Source organism: Balaenoptera ricei, chromosome 17 (assembly GCF_028023285.1).
Source record: "Balaenoptera ricei isolate mBalRic1 chromosome 17, mBalRic1.hap2, whole genome shotgun sequence".
In the NCBI taxonomy this organism is placed as follows: Eukaryota; Metazoa; Chordata; class Mammalia; order Artiodactyla; family Balaenopteridae; genus Balaenoptera; species Balaenoptera ricei.
Genome location: NC_082655.1, coordinates 19,500,002 through 19,523,449, shown reverse-complemented (window position 1 = coordinate 19,523,449; position 23,448 = coordinate 19,500,002). Strand labels below are relative to the sequence as shown.

General features: G+C 42.4%; 1 protein-coding gene across 1 annotated transcript in view; it reads right to left on the bottom strand.

Annotated features, from left to right (window-relative positions):
- Positions 1-21,366, bottom strand: part of ENPP2 (ectonucleotide pyrophosphatase/phosphodiesterase 2) — a 106,472-nt gene extending 85,106 nt beyond the window's left edge. Inside the window, exon 1 of the mRNA XM_059901622.1 lies at positions 21,088-21,366. Coding sequence (XP_059757605.1) covers positions 21,088-21,108 — 21 coding nt within the window. The 5' untranslated portion in view covers positions 21,109-21,366. The remainder of the gene's footprint in view (positions 1-21,087) is intronic.
- Between the last annotated feature and the right edge of the window lie 2,082 nt (positions 21,367-23,448).

The window sequence follows — 23,448 nt, the reverse complement described above, 5'->3', positions numbered from 1 at the left end:
ATGCTAAGTGAAAAAAGCCAGACACAGAGGCCACATACTGTATGATTCCATTTATATGAACTACCTAGAATAGGCAAATCCATAGAGAAAGAAAGTAGATTAGTGGTTGTCAGGTGATGTGGAAGTGACTACTTTTGGATATGAAGTTTTGTTTTGGAGTGTTGAAAATGTTCTAAAATTACATTATGGTGGTGTTTGCACATCTCTGTGAGTGTATTAAAAACCACCAAAATGTTCAGTTTAAAAGGATGGATTTTATGGTTTATAAATTATATCTCAAAAAATGCTGCTAAAATAAAAGAGAGCTAGTGAGATTATTCCCACAGTGAAGCAAATTCCAAAGCATCTGGACCCAGAGAAAAGGAATATTAATCCTGATCTGCAGCTTGGGTCAGTGCCTTCAAAGCTGTCTCCAGAGTCACCTCAGTTACCCTCCAAACCTGATAATTAACAGGAAAACTGAAGCGTTTTGAGTTGTGGTGTGGACCTATTTTAACTAGCCCCGATGTGTGATGAAACCCTCTACTTCCCTAAAAATAGGAGGATTTCCTGGGACGCCTTTAGAGCACTTCAGGGTCTCTGCCATTCTTCTTCATCAGTTTCCTGCTTCATTTTACTTTCAAATAAAGTAGCCTAAGAAGAAAACCTAGGGCATTGTAGCCCTGTCATTTCACCTACAGATCTCAAGCGGCTTGAATTTAATGGCAACAAACTGTAACCAGAGTCTGTGAGACAGTTGTGGGGATTTAAGAACAATGACTTGGAACAACATGGATGGTCCTTGAGGGCATTATGCTAAGTGAAATAAAGTCAGACAGAGAAAGACATATACTGTATGTTCTCACTTATAGGAGGAACCTAAAAAAAAAAAAAAAAGAGCTCAAAGATACAGAGAACAGATTGATGGTTTCCAGAGGCAGGGGGTTGGGAAGGGCAAAATGGGTGAAGGGGGGTTAAAAGGTACAAGCTTCCTGTTATAAAGTAAATAAGTCATGGGGATGTAACATACAGCATGGTGACTGTAGTTAATAATACTGCATTGCAGATTTGAAAGTTGCTAAGAGAGTAGACCTTAAAAGTTTTCATTATGAGAAAAAAATGTTTGTAACTATGTGTGGTGATGGATCTTAACTAGAGTTACTATGGTGATTATTTCTCAATATATACAAATATCAAATCATTGTTATACACCTGAAATGACTATAATGTGATATGTTGATTATACCTCATTTAAAAAAAAATGTCTTAACATTTGAAGAACATTTCTTTAAAAAAAAAAAAAAAGAGGGCTATGAGTTAGAAGAATTAAGCCTCACTCACTCTTCCCACTTTGCAATCAATAAAACTGAAATGCTGCTTGTAGGCAAGGTCACAGAGCTAAAGTAGCTCTGGTTGGGAGATCAGGACAGCTCAGGACTGGGTGAAGGAAAAGGGAAAAGCAAGTATGCATGAGTGGTACAATACCTGGCATGGAGCAGACACCCCCTAAGTGCTAGTATTTAGTAAGTGCCTGCCTTTTGCCCAGCAACATAACTAGAGATATTTTTATATATTGCCTTATTTAACCTCATAAAGCCCTTCAGAGTATTATCACTGTCAACAAGCTCAAATTGGGCAACTTGCCCAAGTTCAAGTACATATTAAGTGGGGGAGTTCTCTTTTCTCCATGATTTCCCAGTGAAAATTACAAAACTAGCAAGATCTAAAAGGAATGGGAATTTCAACTATTTTCTAGAAGAAACATGATTCTATTAAAAGCAGAGAATCTGATAAATGTTTGATAAGTCTTGATGCTTGATAATGTTTCCTATTTCAGAACATATCAGAAGCCACAGATTAACTTCTATTCTAGACTGACCCCAAAAAAAGAATCAGTTGGTAATGAGGAAGTGATCAGAGCCATGGGCATCATAACCGTGCCATTTCAAAGTTCCTAAGGGATCAGAGAGAATGCAGGTCATTGTCAGACAATGGCTCTAAATTTTGGAGTGTGAGAGTTTTACAAATTCGTATAGTGTTGATTCAACACAGATTTAGTAAGCGTTCCCTATAATATAAGCTAATGCTTAGTGAAAGCTTACTCTGTGCCAAGTACCACGTAGTATCAGGGATACTGAGGTAAAAAGCATGTTTTAATCGGAAGAAATGGAAGGCAACTGTTTGTTAAACACACTCCGGTGAGTTCCATCGTAGAGGTATGCAAGGGTTATGTGTGGAAGAGACTGAGCACTGGCTCCTTCAATCTCTACTCCACCCCACTTCCAGGGACCCCTCCTGTCTTGCAGGCTTTTTGTAGGATGAGTTATAGATACAGTTTATAGACTCTGCCAGTTTTGCTGCTGAGATTGTCTTTATGTACATGTGATTTGGACAGCAGAATTAAGACAGGATCTCTCTTCCAGCCTCTTTCAGCTCTTTCTCTGTGCAAATAAGACTGTGGAAGTGGAAGGTTTTCTGAAACATTATTTCAGTGTCCATTCTCCAGCTTCCTATGCCCTAGGAGACATCTGCGGGGGTGACAGAGATGGTAGCTTCTTGATTCCTGAATCATGGATACAGGGTATGTTCTTGAACACAATATTCCAGCAACAGCTAGCTGCCACGTACTACGTACCATGGACTGAATCGAAATTCAAAACTATCTGGACAGGTTGAAGTCAAAAGATTTTAGAAAAAATAGAGAGGGAGCCAGATCAATCTGTCTGGGGTAAGATTCTTGAAATAGAATACAAAATTCAGTTATAAAACTTCACACTAGGAGAGACCAGAACTGAAAACAATCCTTGTAAAAGAAAGCTGGGAATTTGTGTTACCTGCAAGTTCTATAGGAGCCTATGCTTGACCACAACTCTAAATGACCTCATTTTACCTTAGGCTCCTCTAATAGACAATTACCGCTCAGATCCAGGAGAGAAAAGTTCAGCTGAGCCTGGCACCGCATGGACTGCGTCTGGACTGTTTTCACTTCTGGGTGTCTCATTTAAGTGACCACTTGTTTTAGGTCACTACAAAAGCAGACAGCACTGAGAGAGGCATGACCAAGATGACGAGCAGTCCCTATTACCCAATCCATTTATTAATTCATTCATCTATTTGTTTATTTATTCAACAAACTTTTATCGAGCACTTTGAATGTATCTAGCACTGGAAATGCAAAGTGAACAAAACAAAACTTCTGCCTCATGGATCTCACATGCTAGTGGGAGAGAAATATAATAATGTCAGGTAATTAATAAATGATCAGGAAAACAAAGCAGAGCAGAGAACAGAGAGTAATGGGAGGAGTTATTTTCAATTGGGTGGTAACAAAGGTCTCTCTGGAGAGATGACCTCTGAACAAAAATCTGGATGGAGTGAGGGAAGAACCAGGTGTCTCTTAGGAGAAATAGCAGGTGGGAAGGCTCTGAGATAGGGACAGCTCAGTGTGCTCAGGAAGGCCCGTGTGGCTGGAGTGGAGTGAAAGATGGGGCAGCAATTTCAGAGGACATCAGAGACTGGATCAGGTGCTGGTTTATGTAGGACCACCCAGGTCACAGTGAGCCTCTATGTTTCATTTTGGGTGTGCTGAGAAGCTACTGGAGAGATCTGAGTCAGGCAGTGACATGATCCGATTTCTGTTTCAGAAGGCTCACTCTGACTAATATTTAGGGAATGGATATCTAATGGGCTCCCCTCATGGCCCATGGTTGAGGAACCTGCGACCATGCCTCCCGGGTGCCTTGCATGGATGATGGGAGAAGGTGGGTGTGGTTGTCTTCCTCAGATATTTGAAGGGCATTGCACTTCCTTGAGCAAAACTAGAAGGTACAGAGAAGCATGTTTCATCTCATAATAAAACGAACTTTCTAGTCAGCCGTGCTGCCAGAGTTCTCTTATAAAAGATGAACTCATGGTTACTATTCAAGAAAAGGCTGGTCTTATAAAGTATCTAAATTCAAAGGAAGATGGGCTATACAACATTTATGGTCCTTTCCAACTCTAGGCATCTATTATTTTTCTCTCTTCTTAAAACTCTCTTAGGGAGCTGAGTTCTCTCTCTCTCTATAATGACCAGCCAAGAGCTACTCAATTAAATTAAATAACCAGAACTTGGTTTTATTTTTCCTGAGTAAATCCAAAGGAACGGTAAGGATCCTATACACACCTTGTTCTTACTATTTCATTTCCTGAAGGAAATATACATATAGATATAGATAGGTATAGATAGATATATAATACCTATGGCATGCGCAATGTAATTTATGCTAATTAAAGGGAACATTGTCAGGAGTGGGCTAAGAAAAGGAGGAACACCTTTCACAGAATCATTTGATGGACTTAAGAGCTGAAGCAATCTACTTCTGGATGGATCTAGAAGACAGGCATAAGACAAGCTGACCTTATAGCGCCTCTAGCAGCCTTATAGGTCTCTTACAATCCTTTGTAAACAGGGAGCCACTGAAAAGTTGAAATCCGATAACCCCAGCTTGCCACTAGAGTATTATGCAAGAGAATGCATAAGTCCTGGACCTTCCGTTGTCCCTCTAAGCTTCTGTTACTCTTATGAGAGATGTTATACAACTTGCTAATTACGAAAATCCTGGGCTCTCAGGCTTGGTTAGAGTCATGACTCTAGCTCGCTAGCTGTGTGGCTTTGACTAAGTTAGAAAACCTCCCTAGACCTCCACCTCCTCATATGTAAAATGGGAAGAATCCCCGTACCTTCTCATAGGGTTACTGCAGAATTAAGCAAAATCATCCACGTAATGTTCATTGTTAATAATAACAGCTACCATCTATTGAGCCCCTAGAATTGCCGGACATTGTACAGGAATGAACTCACTGAATTCTCTCAGTCGTGCAAAGTACATATTGGTTTCTCTCTTTGACAGAGGCTCACAGAAGTTTGAGTAATTTGCCCAAGTTCACACAAGTTCATTCAAACTCGGGTCTGCCTAACCAGAATCCAGCTTCTAAGTATTTCTTGCTATATAGTCCACTAAGTTATATTTTGTTTTATTTTTTTTAAAAGAAATTCCTCTAGTCTCACACTTGAAGGGCAGTTGAGAGTTTCTTTTCCTAGTGCCTTTAACAATTCAGAAACAGAACAGAATTTGTCAAGGACAGATTCTCACTTTGGCACCAACTACAGGTTGGGGCCATTTACCAGTGTACTATTTTTGTGTCATCTGACTGAAGCAGCTGCTTTTACATGCCTTCTAGGTTTGGAGCTGGGTAAGTCTCAGTCAGAGACTTATAGCCTATGGTCCCATGTGACAAAACATTTTGCTAAAGATGCTATTTTCTCCTTTTCCCAGACTTTCCTCCCTTTCTGCAGCTGTTTCCCCTTCTTCTTGAGAATTGATAAAAATTCTGAAACTCTTATTTTTACAGTTAATCTCATGTGACCTTACTATTGACAATGACCCAGTTGTTTCTCCCAGCTACAACACAGTTGATAAGATGCCAGTGTTAAGAACAAAGATCACCACCTGACGGAGCCGGGAGCAATCTTTCTGTATTGGGTCCTGGCACGCACCATATTCTACCCCTAGTAACGACACTAAGCACAAGGACAGCTCCCGTCTGCTGGGAGCCTACGACTTGCTAAATATTTAACCTAGGAGTTAGCATTCATTCACTTGCTCATCCATTTACACAGTAAATATTTTATTGAGAGCATATTATGTTCCAGGCATTGTATTTAGGCACAAACAACACCAGCAATTAACAGAAGAACCCAGATTCTTGCTGGAGCTTACATTTTTTTGGATGGAAAAAGACATAAAATATACAAATATGTCAACGAGTGATAAGAGCTATGAAAAAAGAGAATAAAAAAGGATGGTAAGAGTGATGAGAGAATGCAGTTAGCTCTTGAACTACACACATAAGGCCATTAGAATTATCCTATTTTACAGACGAAGATTTGAATAGTTTGCCCAAAGTCACTCAATGTTAGAACAGAATTTGCCATGTTCTGATACTAACAGTAATAAATACAGCAACAGTGATTAATAGTCACCGTCTATTAAGGTAGTTATACAATGGCATGAAGTAGTTATAAAATCCCATTTTATGAGTGAAGAAACCAAGACTCAGAAAGATTAAATAATTTCCTCAAGACTACATGGTAATGATGGAGAAAACCCAGACTGAATGGTTCAAATTCCTGATTTTGTCACCACACCTTGCCTCCTGGGTTGAGTTTGTTTTGTCAGAATTTCTTCCTACTAAACTGAGAGTTCCTTGAGGACAGGGATTGCCTCTCCATCATCTCCTGAAAGTTCCACAACATCTGGCATAGAAAGTGTTGAACTTTCTCCATCTGGACCAGCCGCATTCCCCAAACAGACAGAACTCTAAATACCCAAGAAATATGGCTGCCAATTCTAACATTCAGACGTCCTCAACCTCCCTTGGCAGTGAGTTGCAGTGTGTAATTAGCACTGCAGGCAATATTACCCTTGAACCCCAGAGTGCCAAATGACATTCAGAGTTCACAGTGCAATGGCAACCTGCTAGCATTAGCCTAACCTCCCCAAAATACCCATCTTCCCAAGTGGACTTATGACCTGGACACACTTGTTTGCCTCTTTATTAGACTTGTGTTTGTCTAGGAATGAAAGGAATAAACAAGTGGGATGCACATGCCTCGCATTTTAATGAGGGCCAGGATCCTTTGGAGCAAAGAGGGCATTGTGATGCATTTGAAGAGCATGCGGACTCTGGCCGCATCACCCCAAGTCCGGGCTAACAATGCTTTCCTCAACATTCCTTGGCGTTGGTCACAGCTGTGCTTTGCACTCGCATACACATCGTGGCTAACCCATGGTAAATGATCAGATTGGGTGAAGGATGAATGATCTCTCTCCTTACTGTTGTTCAAGTTGCTTCATGGGAGGACAACGCAGCTAAATGTAAGCATTTTGGGAGCAAGTATAATTCTTTCTGGGTTAAGATTTAGTGAAGAGTGGAGAATTCTCAAAGTCAGGCAAATCTAGGTTCAAACTTCAGGGCTGCCGCTCACTAGCTGGTTGAGTCTGGAGACGACTCATCAGACTTTTCTGCTCTCACCGAGCCTTCAGTTCTCAGCTCAGAGAGAGGCCTTCCTGACCCCAGCCACACCCCTCACACACACACACACACACGTCATTATTCTCTTCCTCCCCAATCTTTATGCCTTGCAATACTTACTCTGTAATAGGTCAGAACCTTCGTATTCTATTACAAGTTAATCACTAAAGGGATGTTGCCTATAAGCTTTAATTATACATAATGGCCCATCGCTGGGAACCCTGCTTCCCAGGTAATGAGCATTAAGCTAAAATACCTTTGTTTAACTCACAGGAAACATCCTGACCGGGCCCACCTGTGCACGATTGCAGGCAGGAAGAAATGAACACATCCCCTCTGGAGGCTGATGGGAACCAGTAAGTGTTTGACTTTAGTCCCTCCCCTTTTAGTATAAAAGGAACCTGAATTCTAACTCAGGTAAGATGGTTCTTTGGGGCACGAGCTCACCACCTTCTTGGTTTGCTGGCTTTCTGAATAAAGTCATTCTTCCTTGCCCCAGCAACTCGTCTCTCAATTATCGGCCTGTTGTGTGGCGAGCGGTATGAGCTTAGACTCGGTAACAACTTCTGGCATGTGTGCCTCTCCCACTAGACTGTAAACTCCACGAGATTAGAAACCAAGTCTTTGCCTCTTCTCATTTATCCCCAGAGTCTGGCACAGTGCCTGGCACACAGAGACATTCAATTAATGTTGGTTCAATGAATTAACAAAGGAAGAAGATTGTGAAGAGAGAGGAAGGGAAATGTAACCAGAGTGTGGAGGATTGAGACAGAGGAGAAAAGGGATGAGGCAACTGTCCTGCAGCTTTGTTCTCTGTAAAATGGCAGCAGGGTTGCTGGAGTCTTCTCCCTCCACCTCCAAGGCCAGAGTTCTCAAGAATTTTCTAGATCCTAGAGGATGGCTAAGCCAACCCTAGAAAAATAATGCTACTTTCTTTGCTCCTGTTTCCATGCACCCCAGGCATGCTAGGAAATTGCAAAACCCTGCTGATAATGGCTATGCATGCTCATGCCACTTCACTTTTGCAACGCAAAGTCTCCAGGAGTCTTGGCCATGTTTTTAATTACTACATATTGACTTAGCCCTTGAATGGTTTATACACAATATCGCAAATTTTTCCAGTCTTTTCAAGTCTTCCAATTCCATCACTCTCAGGGAACAACTTTTATCTCCTTATCTCATCAAAAGATCAAGGCTATTCTAATATAGTTAACAGGCTCTACATACAGATTTTATTCATAGTGACTCCATACACAAAATATGCTTTGGAGGGTGAGGAATACTGGTAAAAACTGATTTTTTTTTTCTAGTTTTTGCCTAAGGATTAAATTATAGATTGAGGTGTTTCTGAGGACAATTGCCTGTCTTGTGCTATTTAAGAAGGTCATTCTCTGGCAGCCTGGCTATATTTTTGGTCAATTTGGAGCCACTGGGGGTGGATATTAGGGCTATAAATATCAGAGGTAATAGTAATAAGGGGTTTAAGGTCCAGTGAGTACTGGATGAACATCCTGTAACATCTCACAGCACGGCTTCCCAAGGCAAACACGGCCAACCAAGGACTAAAAGACACTCTCAGAACAAAGACATCTCTTACAAGCTCACCTCAGAGATATTACGGGTTTGGTTCCAGACCACCGCAATAAATCAAATACCGCAATAAAGCAAGTCACGCAAAAGTTTTAGTTTCCCAGTGCATATAAAAATGATATTTACACTATCTTGTAGTCTATTAAGTGTGCAATAGCATTGTGTCTAAAAAATCAGTGTACATAACTTAATTTAAAAATACATTATCGCTAATAAATGCTAACTGTTGTCTGAGCCATCAGCAAGTCGCAATCTTTTTGCAACAGTCGCATCAAAGATCACTGATCACAGATCACACAACAAATATAATAATAATGAAAAAGTCTGAACTATTGCAAGAATTACCAAAATGTGACAGAGACACAAAGTGAGCCAATGCTGCTAGAGAAGTGGTGCCCATTGACTTGTTTCACGCAGGGTTGCTACAAACATTTCGTCTGTAAAGAAAAACGGAGGACAGTATCTGCGAAGCACAGTGAAGCAAACAAAATGAGATATGCCTGTATAAAGAAGCCAGACAAGCATCTTTCCTTGCGGTGATCTGACAAGCAGGGGCCACTGTGCTCTCTGAGCTTCCTGCCTGAGCTGTTCTGTCAACCAACCACGGCAGATGTTCCCAACTTTTCCAAACTCTTTATTTTACCCTTGCTTTGAAATAGTCATTTGAAATAAAAATAATAAATGCCTAGTGGACCATTAGGCAAATGCTCTTCCCGTTTTTTTAGACATCTCATCTCACTTAACCCCAGTAACAATCACACATACAGGAATTATCATCATCTGTAATTCACGAGGGTGGAAACTGAGATACAGAGAAATTAAGTGGTGGAGCTGGGGCTTAAGCAGTGTGGCTCCAGCGCCTGGGTGCCTAACCACGACCCCATTCCTTCTGCCTTATCTTTGGGATGGACAGTATTTAATCAGAAATCAGAAATCAGTTTCTCCATTATTAAACCCATTTAGGATAAATGTAATTGACCATCAGCCTTAGGGGCAGCTGTAGTCAGAAGTTTGGGAATTCAACAGACCTTAGTTTGAACTCTAAGAACTGCGAGAACTTACCCAGTTTTTTAAATTCTGTGGGCCTTCATGTTTTCATTCTAAAAATGGGAATATAGGTAACTCCTTCAAAGGGTGGTTTTGAGCAAGTGTAGGCAAACTTTTCTTGCAAGGGGCCAAATAATAAGTATTTTAGGTCTTGTGGGCCATACAACAATCTCCTATCACAGCTACACAACTTGCTGTTGGAGCATGAAAGCAGCCACAAGCTATACAGAAACAAACGAGGTGGCTGTGTTTCAACAAAACTTTATTTACAAAATAGGCAGTGACCGGATCTGGCCTGCAGGCTACAGTCCTCCGACCTCTGATTTTGAGGATTACATGAGATAATGCATGTGCTTTGCATGATCCCTGGAATACAAGTCATCAAAAATGGTAATAAAATTATGGTTTCAGCATGAGATGACAGTGCTTTCAAGTTGGGTCAAAAAAATCCCAACCAGGGCTTCCCTGGTGGCGCAGTGGTTGAGAATCTGCCTGCCAATGCAGGGGACACGGGTTCGAACCCTGGTCTGGGAAGATCCCACACGCCGCGGAGCAACTAGGCCTGTGAGCCACAACTACTGAGCCTGCGCGTCTGGAGCCTGTGCTCTGCAACGGGAGAGGCCGCGACAGTGAGAGGCCCGCGCACCGCGATGAAGAGTGGCCCCTGCTTGCCGCAGCTAGAGGAAGCCCTCGCACAGAAACGATGACCCAGCACAGCCAAAAAAATAAATTAAAAAAAAAAAAAAAAATTGACATACCGTATGATACCATTTATACAACGTTGTTTAAAAAAAAAAAAAAAAAAAAATCCCAACCAAAATCAAGGAAATTTAACATTTTCAGGAACCTCTGAAGTCTTACTTGTGTAAATGTATAACTTTCATAACTTCTGAAATATTGACAAATTATCAACACTCTACCCCCAATATAACCTTATAGGTAGGGTTGCCAGAGACAATACTTTCTTAGTATTTTCAATATCGGGGACATAATTATACTAAAAAAGTATTTCTTGTTTATTTGCAATTGAATTAAACTGGGGCATCCTGGAGGTTTTATTGTTGTTGTCTATCTTGGTTCCTTTGCCTGTTTTTCCCTAAATCTGATAACCCTACCTACAGACCTCTGTGATTCCACAATTTGGGAACCACTGGTTTTATCACATAACAAGAATAGCCCAACACAAGCAACATTTTGTTCTTTCAGGGAGGGAAAGAATTACATTCTTATGGAATTATCCCTAAGGTTCAAAAACTAATAAGTCCCCTGGGTAGAAGCCACTGAAACACTATGAGACAACCAGTGCTCTGTGTTCACGGGTGCCAAGAACAAGCTTAGGTCACCCAAGGAAAAAGTGCAATAATCTTGCATTTGTTCCTGCTGATTAAAGTCAAGCAGCTTCCTGGAAGTTGCTTGGCGGCTCTCATGTCACTATGTTGAATTAATATCTGAGCAGAATTAATGATGGAAAAACTCAACTATATCCAACACATCCAAAGTTTTGCAGTTGGATTTGTCAGTAATCAAACTGTATCCTGAGAAAGCCCATTTTGTCAGTAAACAAAGCTTCTGTGTGGAGAAGAAATATTCTGTGCACATAAACACGGGTGCCTAAATTCCTGATAAATATTTGATAATGAGGACGTGGATGGAGTAGGTGCCTTCAGCCATCAGAGATCTTCCAACAAGTGGGATTATAAAATCATTCTCAGGGGATTTAGGGGAAAAGAAAAAAAACGAGAAATCTGGCTCAGCATGCCACAAACATGTCTTTCAAATTTTAAAGAAGGAAGATGATATTTGACATGTCCATGAAGGTGAAAAGCATTGTGTTTTCATTAAAGTAGTGTGGCATTTAGTATCCAAAAGCGAATATTTGAGTTTCAGGTCTACCTCTTCCAAGCTTTGCAACTTTGAATAATTCACTTAGTCTCTCTGAGCCTCTGTTTCCTATCTCTAATGGGCATTCTTACAGAGACGTAAGAATGCCCATCTCTTAGGCTTTGATCAGTGTCAAAGGAGATCATGGTAATGAAAATGTTTGCTAACTGAAACAGCAATATATCGTCAGCTGTCATTCCTAGGGACACCATAATCTCTGGTGACCAAAGAGCAAAATAATGTTGTATTGCTACCAGCTGAAGTCACGCTAAGGGAATTATGCTCTCATGAAATCTGTATTAATTCAAATCTGTATTAAGCCATAAGAAAGTATCACAAACTGGATGGCTTAAATAACAGAAATGTATTGTCTCTCAGTGCTGGAGGCTTAGATGTCCAAAATCAAAGTGTCAGAAGGGTTGGTTCCTTCTGAGGGCTGTGAGGGAGGGAACTGTTCCAGGCCCCTTTTCTTGGCTTCGTAGATGGCTGTCTTCTCTCTGTGTCTCTTCCCATCATCTTCCTCCACGTCTCTGTGTCAAATTTCCCCTTTTTATAAGGACACCAGTCATATTGGATTAAGGCCCACCCTGATGACCTCATTCTACTTTGATTACCTCTGTAAAGACCCTATGATGGTTAATTGTTACGTGTTGATGTATTTGGGCTAAGGGATGCCCCTATAGCTGCCAAAACATTTCTGGGGGTGTCTGAGGGGTGTTTCTGGAAGTGACTAGCATTTGAATTGATTGAGTAAAGAAGATCACCCTCGGGACTTCCCTGGTGGTCAAGTGGTAAACAATCCGCCTTCCCATGCAGAGGATGTGTGTTCCATCCCTGGTCGGGGAACTGAGATTCCACATGCCGCGGGGCAACTAAGCCTGCCCGTCACAACTATTGAGCTCACACACCTCAGTGAAACAGCCCACGTGCCGCAAACTACAAGCCGGGACGCTCTGGCACCCTCCCGCCACAACTAGAGAGAGAAAACCCGCACGCCACTAGAGAGAAGCCTGTGCACCGCAACGAAGAGACTGTGAGCCGTAACGAAAGATCCCACACGCCTCAACAAAGATCCCGTGTGCCACAACTAAGTCCCGAAGCATCCAAAAAAATAAGGAAAGTAAATAAAATAAATAAATTTTTTTAAAAATCACCCTCAACAAGGCTGGTGAGCACCATCCAATCCCCTGAGGGCTTGAATCGAACAAAAAGATGGAGGAAGAGTGAATTTTCTCTTTTTGCTTGAGTTGGGACATCCATCTCCTTCTGCCCTCAATATCAGTGCTCCTGATTCTCAAACCTTTGGACTCAGACTGGGACTTACACCACTAACCCTACAATTCTCTGGACTCAAAGTGAATTACACCACCAGTTTTCCTGGTTCTCCAGCTTGCAGACAACACATCAATGGTCTTCTCAGCCTCCATACTCGTGTGAGCCAATTCCTATTATAAATCTCTCTCTCTCTCTCTTTCTCTCTCTCCATATACATATACCTATTTATAGATACATGTATATAGTTGGCCCTTGAACAACTCAAGGGTTGGGTGCTGACACTCAGAGCAGTCGAAAACCTGTGTATAACTTTATAGTCGGCCTTCTGTACCCACAGTTCCGCACCTATGGATTCAACCAGCCTCAGATTGAGTAGAAATGTAGTACATATTTATTGAAAAAAATCCACATATAAGTGTGGACCCATACAGTTCAAACCTGTGTTGTTCAAGGGTCAACTGTATATCCTATTGATCCTGTTTCTCTGGAGAACCCTGACTAATATGGAACTTATCTCCAAATAAGATCGCATTTAAAGGTATTGGGGGTTAGGACTTCAAGGAGTGGGGGATAGACACAAATCAACCCATGACAAGATCTTTCATTTATTTTGTTAAAAAGTCACCAAACTGATTCACAGTGTTTCCCAACCAAGGCCTGCTTCTCAGATGAAACATTTCACTCTACAATGGAGACCTACCTGTTCCTTGAGTGTCTAAGAAGATTAATTATTTACTTTAGAATAAAGATCTAAGGCCATGGCCACGTATCTCCTCCAGACACCAGAATATTAGGCAGTGTCTCTCTTTTCAGAGAATTCTCTTTATCCTGCAACATACATGTCATCACTTTTCCTTATATTTAGCTTGGAAACAAAAACTTGTCACCCTGATAGAGTCACTGAAGTTTTTAGATTTCAAACTCAATTCATTGTTCAAGAAATGTATTCACTTGTTATCTCTCACTTCTGCATTAGCCCACAGATTGTTGATACATTTTCAAATCAGATACCTTCATAAAATTAGAAAATTAATAAGCGGAGACACACACACACATGCACACAAGTAATATCTCATGTATAATAGATTTATATAACATAGAATAATAGTGAAGTTTTTAAAGTAAAATTAGACCTTTTTTAAACTCATGCTTTCTTAGCAACTCAATATCAGTTTTTGGTCAACTATCTTGCAATTTTAGAAAATGTAAATGTCCCATACAGATGGATATATGGGTACATGGCTGTATGTCTCAGAGGGTCATCAAAGCATTATTTGTAACATCAAAAGATAGAAACAACCTGATGTCCACCAGAAGTTAGTTAAACAAAGCATGAGACAGCCACAGAATGGAACACAATTCACCACCCCCCAGAGACCATGTTTTTGAAAAATATATAATGACATGGGGTAACACACTTGATATGTTTTAGTGAAAAGCAGGTTACAGAAGGATACGCATGATTCCAATTTTAAGACTACATGTGCATAAAAGAATATAGAAGGGATATTCACTGACATGTTAACATGCTTATCTATAGGTGCTACGATTGTAGACAATTTTTTGTTTCTTCCTGGTACTTTCCTTAAATTTTTTCAACAAAATGCATGAATCACTTTAAAAATGAATATATGACTTTTTCTAATAAATGGGAATTTCCTTCTGAAACGTTATTGCCTTACACATTGTACCATTCATACCATTGGGTGACTATTTTTCACAGATCTTAGTACTGGACTTCTAGGGGATAATAGAGGGAGATCAAATATTTATAAAAATAATTATGTACTTAGCACTTTAATGCAACCTACGATGTTATAAGAAGGCCTTGATGAAAAAGTATATTCTCAACGAAGTATACAGAATGCACAGAGGAGGAGTATTCCTGACATAGGAAATGGCGTAAGTAAACAAACATGCAGCAAAACGCCAGGTTTCCTCTGGGAGTAACAAAAACTTCAGTATGAGTTGTTTGTAAGGTTTCTAACAGAATGCCAGGGGATGAGGCAGGAATATTAAGTCAAGGGATGGATGATCATAAAATTTATTGTTCAAACTAGGGCCTTTTGAGAGTGAACGTTGAGTGCTCATAATAGCTACTAGGAGACACCAGGCATGCACTAGGAATATACAGGGAAACCAGGACATAAGACTTCCCTACAAAGGGCTGGGTCACAGTGGGCCTTAAATGCCAGCCTAAGTAAGATATTTGAACTTCATACACACAATCTTGGAATCCTGGGGTTGGAAGGAAATGTCAATGCCCTCCAGCTTGGCCACCCCATCCCTGCCTCTCCAAATTTCCCAAGAATATTTAGCAAGCCTTTGTTTAAATATCTCTGTGACAAAGAATGCATTGCCTTGGAACAGCTCTGTTAGAAAATTCTTCATTGTATTGAGCTGAAATTTATCTCCCTGTATCTCCCACCCCTTTGGCTCAGCACTGCCATCTCAGAGAGAAAAGCACAATACTAATCTCTCTTCCCATGGAGAGTGAAAGATGTAAAGACAGATAATATGGCTCTCTAGACTTTCTCCTTTGCAGGTTAAATGTCCTACAGACATCCTTCCTACAGCATCCCTGAAGTTTGTCACTATTTGCTTTGTATCTCCTAATTAGCTTTTAAAATGTTCCTCTCTTGTCATCTCCCTGCTACCATCTTCGTTGGAGCCACCAACCCTTCTTGCTTATACTATAATAACTCCTCCTATGTCGTTTCTCTCCCTCTCTCTCTCTCATTGACCATCCCTCCAACCCATTTTCCATATTGACCTTTCCAAAACACAAAACTGATTGTGACACTGCTTTGCTTACAACCTTCAATGGCTCCCTATTCTCCTCAGGATCAATTACAGCTTCAGAGCATGAAGTTCTAGCCCCGACCACCACTCTAGTCTCATCTCCCTCATCCCCTCTCCTCTGTGTGTGTATCCCTTCTCTCAGTTCCTTGCACAGGACTTTTGCCCTATGGAAGTTACTGTCACCTGCACTTGGAACCCTCTTCCCTATACCACCTGCGCCTTGATAACCCCTCCTCAGCTTTTGGGTTTCAATTTAAACATCACTGCCTCCAGAAAGTCTACCCCAATTCCATTAAGTCTGGATTAAAAACCCCTTCTTAAGTGGTCCCTCAGGGACCTAAGCTTCCCCTATTATACAAGTAAAACATTTAATTAAAATCACCTGCTTATTCATCTAACACCTTTGCTATATTGTGAACTCTGTGAGAGCAGGTCTGCTCTTTTCAGCACTGTTGTCATAAGTATGTAGCACAGTGATTGGCAAATAGTATGTATGTGTGTGTGTGTGTGTGTGTGTGTGTGTGTGTGTGTGTGTATATATATATAATATATGTATGTGCTCAAAAAATGTGTTAATGTGTAGCACCCAGAACCAGATACAATTGTTCTAAATGTGGTCCGCATAATATAGATTAGAATGTCTATTGCCTTCCATGTGCTATACTCCACACCTCTTTTAATAAAACCTAACATTATTTTAGAAGAAACATCTCATGGTTGATTTTATTGTCAGTTTAAATCCCTAAACCTTAACTATATGAAGCCACCACTTCTGTCTTTAACTTTCCCTCTCTGTCTTTTCTCCCTCTCTCTCTCTCTCTCTCTCTCTCTCTCTGTCTCTGTCACACACAACCAATAATTTGCAATTGATTTTTGGCAGCCATACATGATATATTTTATATCTATTTTTGCACACTGCTTCTAAAAATAAAAAGTCAAAGTATGCTACAACTTATTGATAACTTCTGGACTCCTAATCCTTATGCCTTTTGTCTGAGCAAATGTGATCAGTGTGCTATGCCTTCATGGATGTTAAGAATATTGAATAAAACAGGAATGAAGACGGACCCCAGTAGCATACCATCCTAAAGACGTCCATCTGTCAATCAGCTATTCTTTAGTAAATGCATTCAGTCATTAATCCGGCCCACATGCATGCTTCTAATCCAGAAGAATATCACAAGATCTGGGCCCTTCCTAAAATCAAGGTTTTTGAATTGATTAATGTTAAGTGAGTATCACCATGTTCCAGGTATTTTCACAAACTTTATTTTAGTCACCATTTCCAACACCTGTTATCCTTTTTAATAGATGATAAAACTGTCACTCAGGAAGAAAGTCACACAACTAGCAAGTGCCAAAGCAGGGACATGAGCCCAAGTCCTGTGACTCCAAATTCAATACCACACATTACACTGAGATCCTCTAAAAGAGAAAATATGCATTATTGGACTTATGTGGGCTCCTATTAATCACCACCTACTCTCCCAAATATCTGTTGAATGAATGAATTCTTTGATTCAAGATTCTTAACCCGAGGTTCATGACAACACAAGGGGGGCCAAGAGTAGGCTTGTATGAACCTCCTGAAAGTTTATGAAAAGTGCCATGTGTGTATATTGTGCATTTTTTCTGAGAAGAGTAATGTACATTTGAGTCTCAAAAGGACTGTGGCTCCAAGCAAGAATAATCTGCAGTTTACATAACTCTTCATCATCATTCACCTCTGTCTAGAGTTTCAAATGCACAAATTTCTTCAGAAAATCAAACTGAATTTTTTCATCTGTAGTCTCCAAAGCCTCCATCACTCTCTAGCAGCTCTTAGAGATCTCACTTGTTGGTCCCTTCTGAGCCTTCCTTCTGGTGTCAAAAGATGCCAGCTTGTATCTTTGATATCAGCTTATCAAAAGGCTCTCTTAAAAGTCCACCTAGCTTGGTCTTCAACCTCTTCCCAGGCCAGGTACTATCCTGAAAATGATTCCTTCGCTTTCGCAAAGCCAAAGCAAAATTGCAAAAGGCTTTTCATGCAGCTTTTCCCAGCCTTGGGCAAGGTTGGGATAGATGTGGACAGCAAGAGGAGAAATCCACTGAGATGTGGATGGGAGAGGGAGCTGGTAGATCTGGAGACTTGGGGGATTATCTTAAGTACCCAGGAAGTCTAAAACCTTCTTTTGTTAAATAATTGGAAGACTACGCCTTTCCCTGATAATCAGGGTTGACTTTCATTCTTCATTCTTTACCATATTGTATTATACATTGTATCTCTGTCATCTTATTCAGTGCCTGAAGATCATAGTCATTGACAAGAATTGTACAAGAATTCACACAAACTTACTGAGCATCCTCATTGGGTCCAGGCTGTAGGCTCGAAGGATGCTCAGACAAACAGAGCTGATGCCTGCCCTCGAGGATTCTACAGACCAGTGGCGGACAGACAAGTAAATAGATACTTGCAATAAAGAATGGTAAATGCTCTGCTAGAAGGAATAGAGAAAGCTCTGGGAGAAAAGGGGAGAGCCACCCACCCATTCTGGAGGAAGAGGAGCAGTCTCCAGGAGAAAGTGGCTCTCAGCTGAGTCTTTAGGGAAAAATAGAAGTTAGACCTAAGAGAAGGACAAAGAGGAAAGTCATGTTTAGTAAATAGTTTAATGTGCCTAAATTTGCATACAACATGCATAAAGTGTGTATTAAAATGTGCATAAGATGGGAATAAAGACACAGACCTACTAGAGAATGGACTTGAGGATATGGGGAGGGGGAGGGGTGAGATGTGACAGGGTGAGAGAGTGTCATGGACATATATACACTACCAAATGTAAAATAGATAGCTAGTGGGAAGCAGCAGCATAGCACAGGGAGATCAGCTCGGTGCTTTGTGACCACATAGAGGGGTGGGATAGGGAGGGTGGGAGGGAGATGCAAGAGGGAAGAGATATGGGAACATATGTATATGTATAACTGATTCACTTTGTTATAAAGCAGAAACTAACACACCATTGTAAAGCAATTATACTCCAATAAAGGTGTTTAAAAAAAAAATCTCAAAAAAAAAATGTGCATAATATGTGGAGAGGGAGTGACTGATGAGAGATAAAATGGAAGAGAAAGGCAAGTCCCAGAGAACCTGTGTACATCAACATTATTCTCAAAAGGAAAAAAATAGGAATCCACTGTAGACTTTTCAAAAAAGATCTGCATGATCATATTGCATTTTAGAAAGACCATTTGATACAGTATGGTGACAAGACAGGGGGCATGGGGATGGGTAGTACTGGCCTAAAATGAGACTAACAGAAAGTTGTGACCAGAATCAAATTTGGGGTGGTACTGACTTACACTAAAACAGTGGAAGCTGAGCTGGAGACACAGGTATGTGTATGAAATGCATTAAGCAGGGAGAGCAGATAGGACTAGGTGTCATGAATGAAAGAGAGGAGTGATGATTCTGTCTAGGATGATTCTGTCATGTCTGGCTTGGACAACTAGGGATGCCATTTGAGCAGTGAGAATAGAAAAGGAGGAGCAGGCCTGGGAGAGAAAGGGAGAAGACAAATTCAGTTTGAACATGTTAATTTTAAGGTGCTCCATGGAGATGCACCTTGAAGTGGAGATGCTCTATAGAAAAGGTTGGTATTTAGGAGAAAGATCTGGATAGGCTATAGATTTGTCTGTAGTGGGTGAACCCATGGGGGTGGAAGAGGTTTCCTAGGGAGACTACTGGATGGAAGGGGAAGAGAGTCAAGGAACAGAGGGACACACCAACGCTGATGAAGGGAAGACCTTTAGAGGCATTAAATGAAACTCAAAAGGTCAGAGGGAAACCAGGGAAGCATGGTATCAAAGAATCCAGGATGGAGTTTTAAAAAAAAGAAAGAAAGAAAGAAAGAGAGGGATGGGGGGGATGACCAACAGTTCAAAATGACACAGAGAAGACTTGGGGAAGGTTGAACGCAACACACTCTCTGGTTTAACTCCCAAGAGGTCTCTGGTGGCCCTGGCCAAGGTTTGTCTTCAGAAGGGAGGGCAGAAGCCATTGACTGTGGGTGAGCAATTTACTGGGTAGTGAGGGCATTGAGATGGTGAATGTCACCCACTCATTCCAGAAGTTTGGTGGGGCCGACTTCCCTGGTGGCTCAGTGGTTAAGAATCTGCCTGCCAATGCAGGGGACACCGGTTCAAGCCCTGGTCCGGGAAGACCCCACATGCCGCAGAGCAACTATTGAGCCTGTGGTCTAGAGCCTAAGAACCACAACTGCTGAAGCCCGCATCGCGAGCACCGCAACGAAGAGTAGCCCCGGCTCGCTGCAACTAGAGAAAGCCCGAGTGCAGCAACCAAGACCCAATGCGGCCAAAAATTAAATAAATTTATTTCTTTAAATAAAAAACGTTTGGTGGGACGGTAAAGGAGAAACATTATTTTCAGCTAGAGAGGAAGTGCAGAAACTCAACACAAACATCGATTGACTGAAGTGAGGAAAACGTCCTATTCCCGGCAGACCCGGCTGGGTGAAAAATTCATAAACAAATGCCAGAACCGGCTTCCCTCTCTGCGTCCTGCTGAGCGCTAGAAAGGCTTTTGTTTTCATTGTCTTTATCAGTGAGAAACGGCTCGGTTCGGGGCTGAACCTGTTAAAATGAAACCAGAGTGTGTGGCAGGACAGCCATCGAAAGCCTTTGACCCACCGCTCGCACCTGAACGCCGGCTCTGCCCACTGCCCCTTCCGACCCTCCCCACCTGCCGTGTCTGCCCTGCGAGATTTCCAAGTCCGGAGCAGAAAGCACCCCTGCTCAGCTGAGACTCCGGGCTCCCTCAACTCTTCTCCAAAAACGAGCCAGATTCATCCGAAAGTCAGCTTGTTCAAATAGTGAAGTACAAAGGGCCGAGGGGACCCGGCCATGTGGAACGGGCTCCCTCCGTCAGCGAGATGTCTGCTGCCTTTGGAGTCAAGTGTAGGATCCCACAGCACGTTACTGAAGCAGATGGCTTGAAAAATCCCTATCCTCCCTGCAAAGCCCTGGTCCAACAGGTAATCAGCCAAACGCCGAGCCCTCTCGCGGCCCCGGAGGACCGAGCTCCCCGAACCCCGCGACCCGCTGCGCCCAGGGGAGCTCCCACTTGGCACAGGTTCCAGCCGCGGTGATCGGAGACTCGTCCACGGCCCCCTCTCTGCAGGGACTACCGGCTGGGTTTCCAGAAACGAGATACGTATTTACAAACCCAAACATTCCCTGGCAACCAAAGCTCGAAATGAGTTCCGCTCTGCATCTCGCGCGCCTGGAAATCGCTGCAGCTGAGTGCACGGGAACGCAGCCCAACGGGGACCGCTTTCCGGCACATCCGGAGGCCCTTTGCAAGGTTTCTCGGCTGACAGAACAGCAGCTGGGACCCGGGAGCCCGAGCAATGGAGGACGGGGAGAGGGAGGCGCCTACCGTACCCGCTCGGCGCGGCGGCTCATCGCTGCGGCCGTCTGGGCGCCTGCTCCGGCCCGGGCGCTGCGGACGCGGCCTCTGCTGTGAGCTCTGCCCCGGGACGGCTGCCTCGGGCTGCTCTTGTTTGCACTGGGCCGTTTGCTTTTGGGATTTCTCCAATGCAGATGTAGTCAGGGGGCCGCTGTCCCGGGGGACAATGATTCCATTGGAAGCTGGCCTTTGACAAGACTCACACATGACCTTTGACTAAAATGGCTTTGGGGAAGGAAAGTGACCGGAGGCTGAAGACCGGCCATCCAGGGCAGCCGTCCGCATTCCCACCCCCAACAGTGCCAAGTTAATTTTTCATCCCGTAATCTTTCAAGGAGAGTCTCTGTGAGGTTTGATTTGCCATTTCTCCCTCATTCTGCCGGATCCTTTATCCGGGGTTTCCGAAAGGGTTTTGCTGCCGAAGTTTCCTGCCGTGTTGTTGATGAGTTCCTTGAATTAGCATTCCCAGGTTAAACGTGAGCACTATATCGTATAAAGTCCTCTAACACTCTGGAAAATAATACCCCCATTTTTTTCCCCTAAAGCATGCTACAATTGACAGAGGGCTTGTGACAATCATGCTGTCACTTGGCCTCCCAAACAATGCCAGGAAGACTCTCCTATTACTGCCATTTTACACGTAAAGAAAAAGAAGCTCCAGAAAAATAAGATATTTGCCCAATTACCCAACCAGAAAGTGAAATCTGAGTCTTCTCAATCACATTCTGTCCACATCCACAAACCACCCACCTCCCTGCTGGGTGACCCACCCCTGTAACTTAATTATAACACATAAGCACATGTTATAATGCATAATATACAGCAAGAGTAACTATAGAACATTTTAGTATTTGAATTATAAAAGCGTTAGAAAGTGTTTTAAAATAATAGCTGTTTTGGTTAAGGATATCCACAGATACCTTGAGTTCATTGACTACGTTTTTTTTATTGTCTAATTTTTTCTCTTTACCAGCTGCTAAAAGAATGCTATAGGAACCAGACTGGCAACCCTGAGGTGCTGGTACAAGCCTAGGGATTCCTGAGGCTGCTACGAGAGTCTGTCACTAGTCATGATCAGAGCCTTTTTCCCTCCTTTTTCTGGGTCCTTCCAGATGGCAAAATGCTAAATAGAAGGGGAAGCGACTGTGGGATTGTAAAGAAAGCCGCTGTGAACAAGGAGGCAGCGTCCCAGAATTTTAGTGTGATGAGGAGAGCTGTGACGGGGGTCTGCGGAGATGCTCTAGAGATGCCTGGTCTGGCAAATGGCATCACTCTCATTTTTCTGCTTAGAGAAGGGGAAAGGGGGTGATACACTCAGTCTGGGAGGATTGGAAGGAGTCGGCCAGGAGGCGAAGAGGAAGAAGGACATCACTGCCTCATACAACATCATGTCCAAAAGCTGTCCTGATGCCTTTGGCAAACTGAAAATAGTTCCTGCAGACAAGAGCAGAGGGTGTGGGAGGCTGTGTCTAGAGAGGAGGGTGTGGGTTTGGACTCTGACCAGCCTCCTGTGTCACCTGAGGGAATTTGGACTTCATGCTGCGGAACCCAATGGGTTAATATAACTGGCTCCAGGTTACCAGCTCACAAGAAAAGGATGCAGGAGTCATATTCTGTTCTACAACAAGAAAAATATATCTATCAACCTGGCTTGGTGGTTATGGGCATTGGCTTCACCAGACAGATGCAGTTTCTTCTTCTTCTTCCTAGCTACAAAAATGCGAGCAATATATTTAACCTCACTAAGCCTCAGTTTTCTCGTCTGTAAAATGGGGATTATGGTACACGCTATGAGAATTAAATGAAATTATGTGGGTAAAACCCCTTGCCTTTCTTCTGACATACAGTCGTGCTCAGCAACAGGTAGCTACTGTTATCTTTTAAAGTATTGATGCTTTAATGTGTGCAGCAGCTACCATGGAATAGGAACTCCCTTCCTTCCAGCTCATTCCCTTCTCCCCATTATACTTTCTTGGCTTTCGACTCATTAGAGTTTGTCCTCTGTTCTTTCCACTTTGTTCCTCCTTCTCGACATTACTTCCTTCCTTTATGTCCCAGTCTAGACTTTAATGTCGGTTTCGATCTTACTCTCCTTCCACCTCAGTTTGTTCATTTCCTGGTCCAACCACTGCCATACCATCTGCAAAACCTTCAGCCACGATGTAACGGTCTGCTAGAGCTACACAGCATCACGCACCGTGTCCACTGGCACCACCACCTATGTGCGCTCTGCAGCCTAGGTGCCGTGTCCAGCACCACTGTATTCCTTATGAGTGTCCCTGGTCAGACCACCTCTTCACTTCCACAAAGTCATTCCTCCCACCCCTGCAGAACCC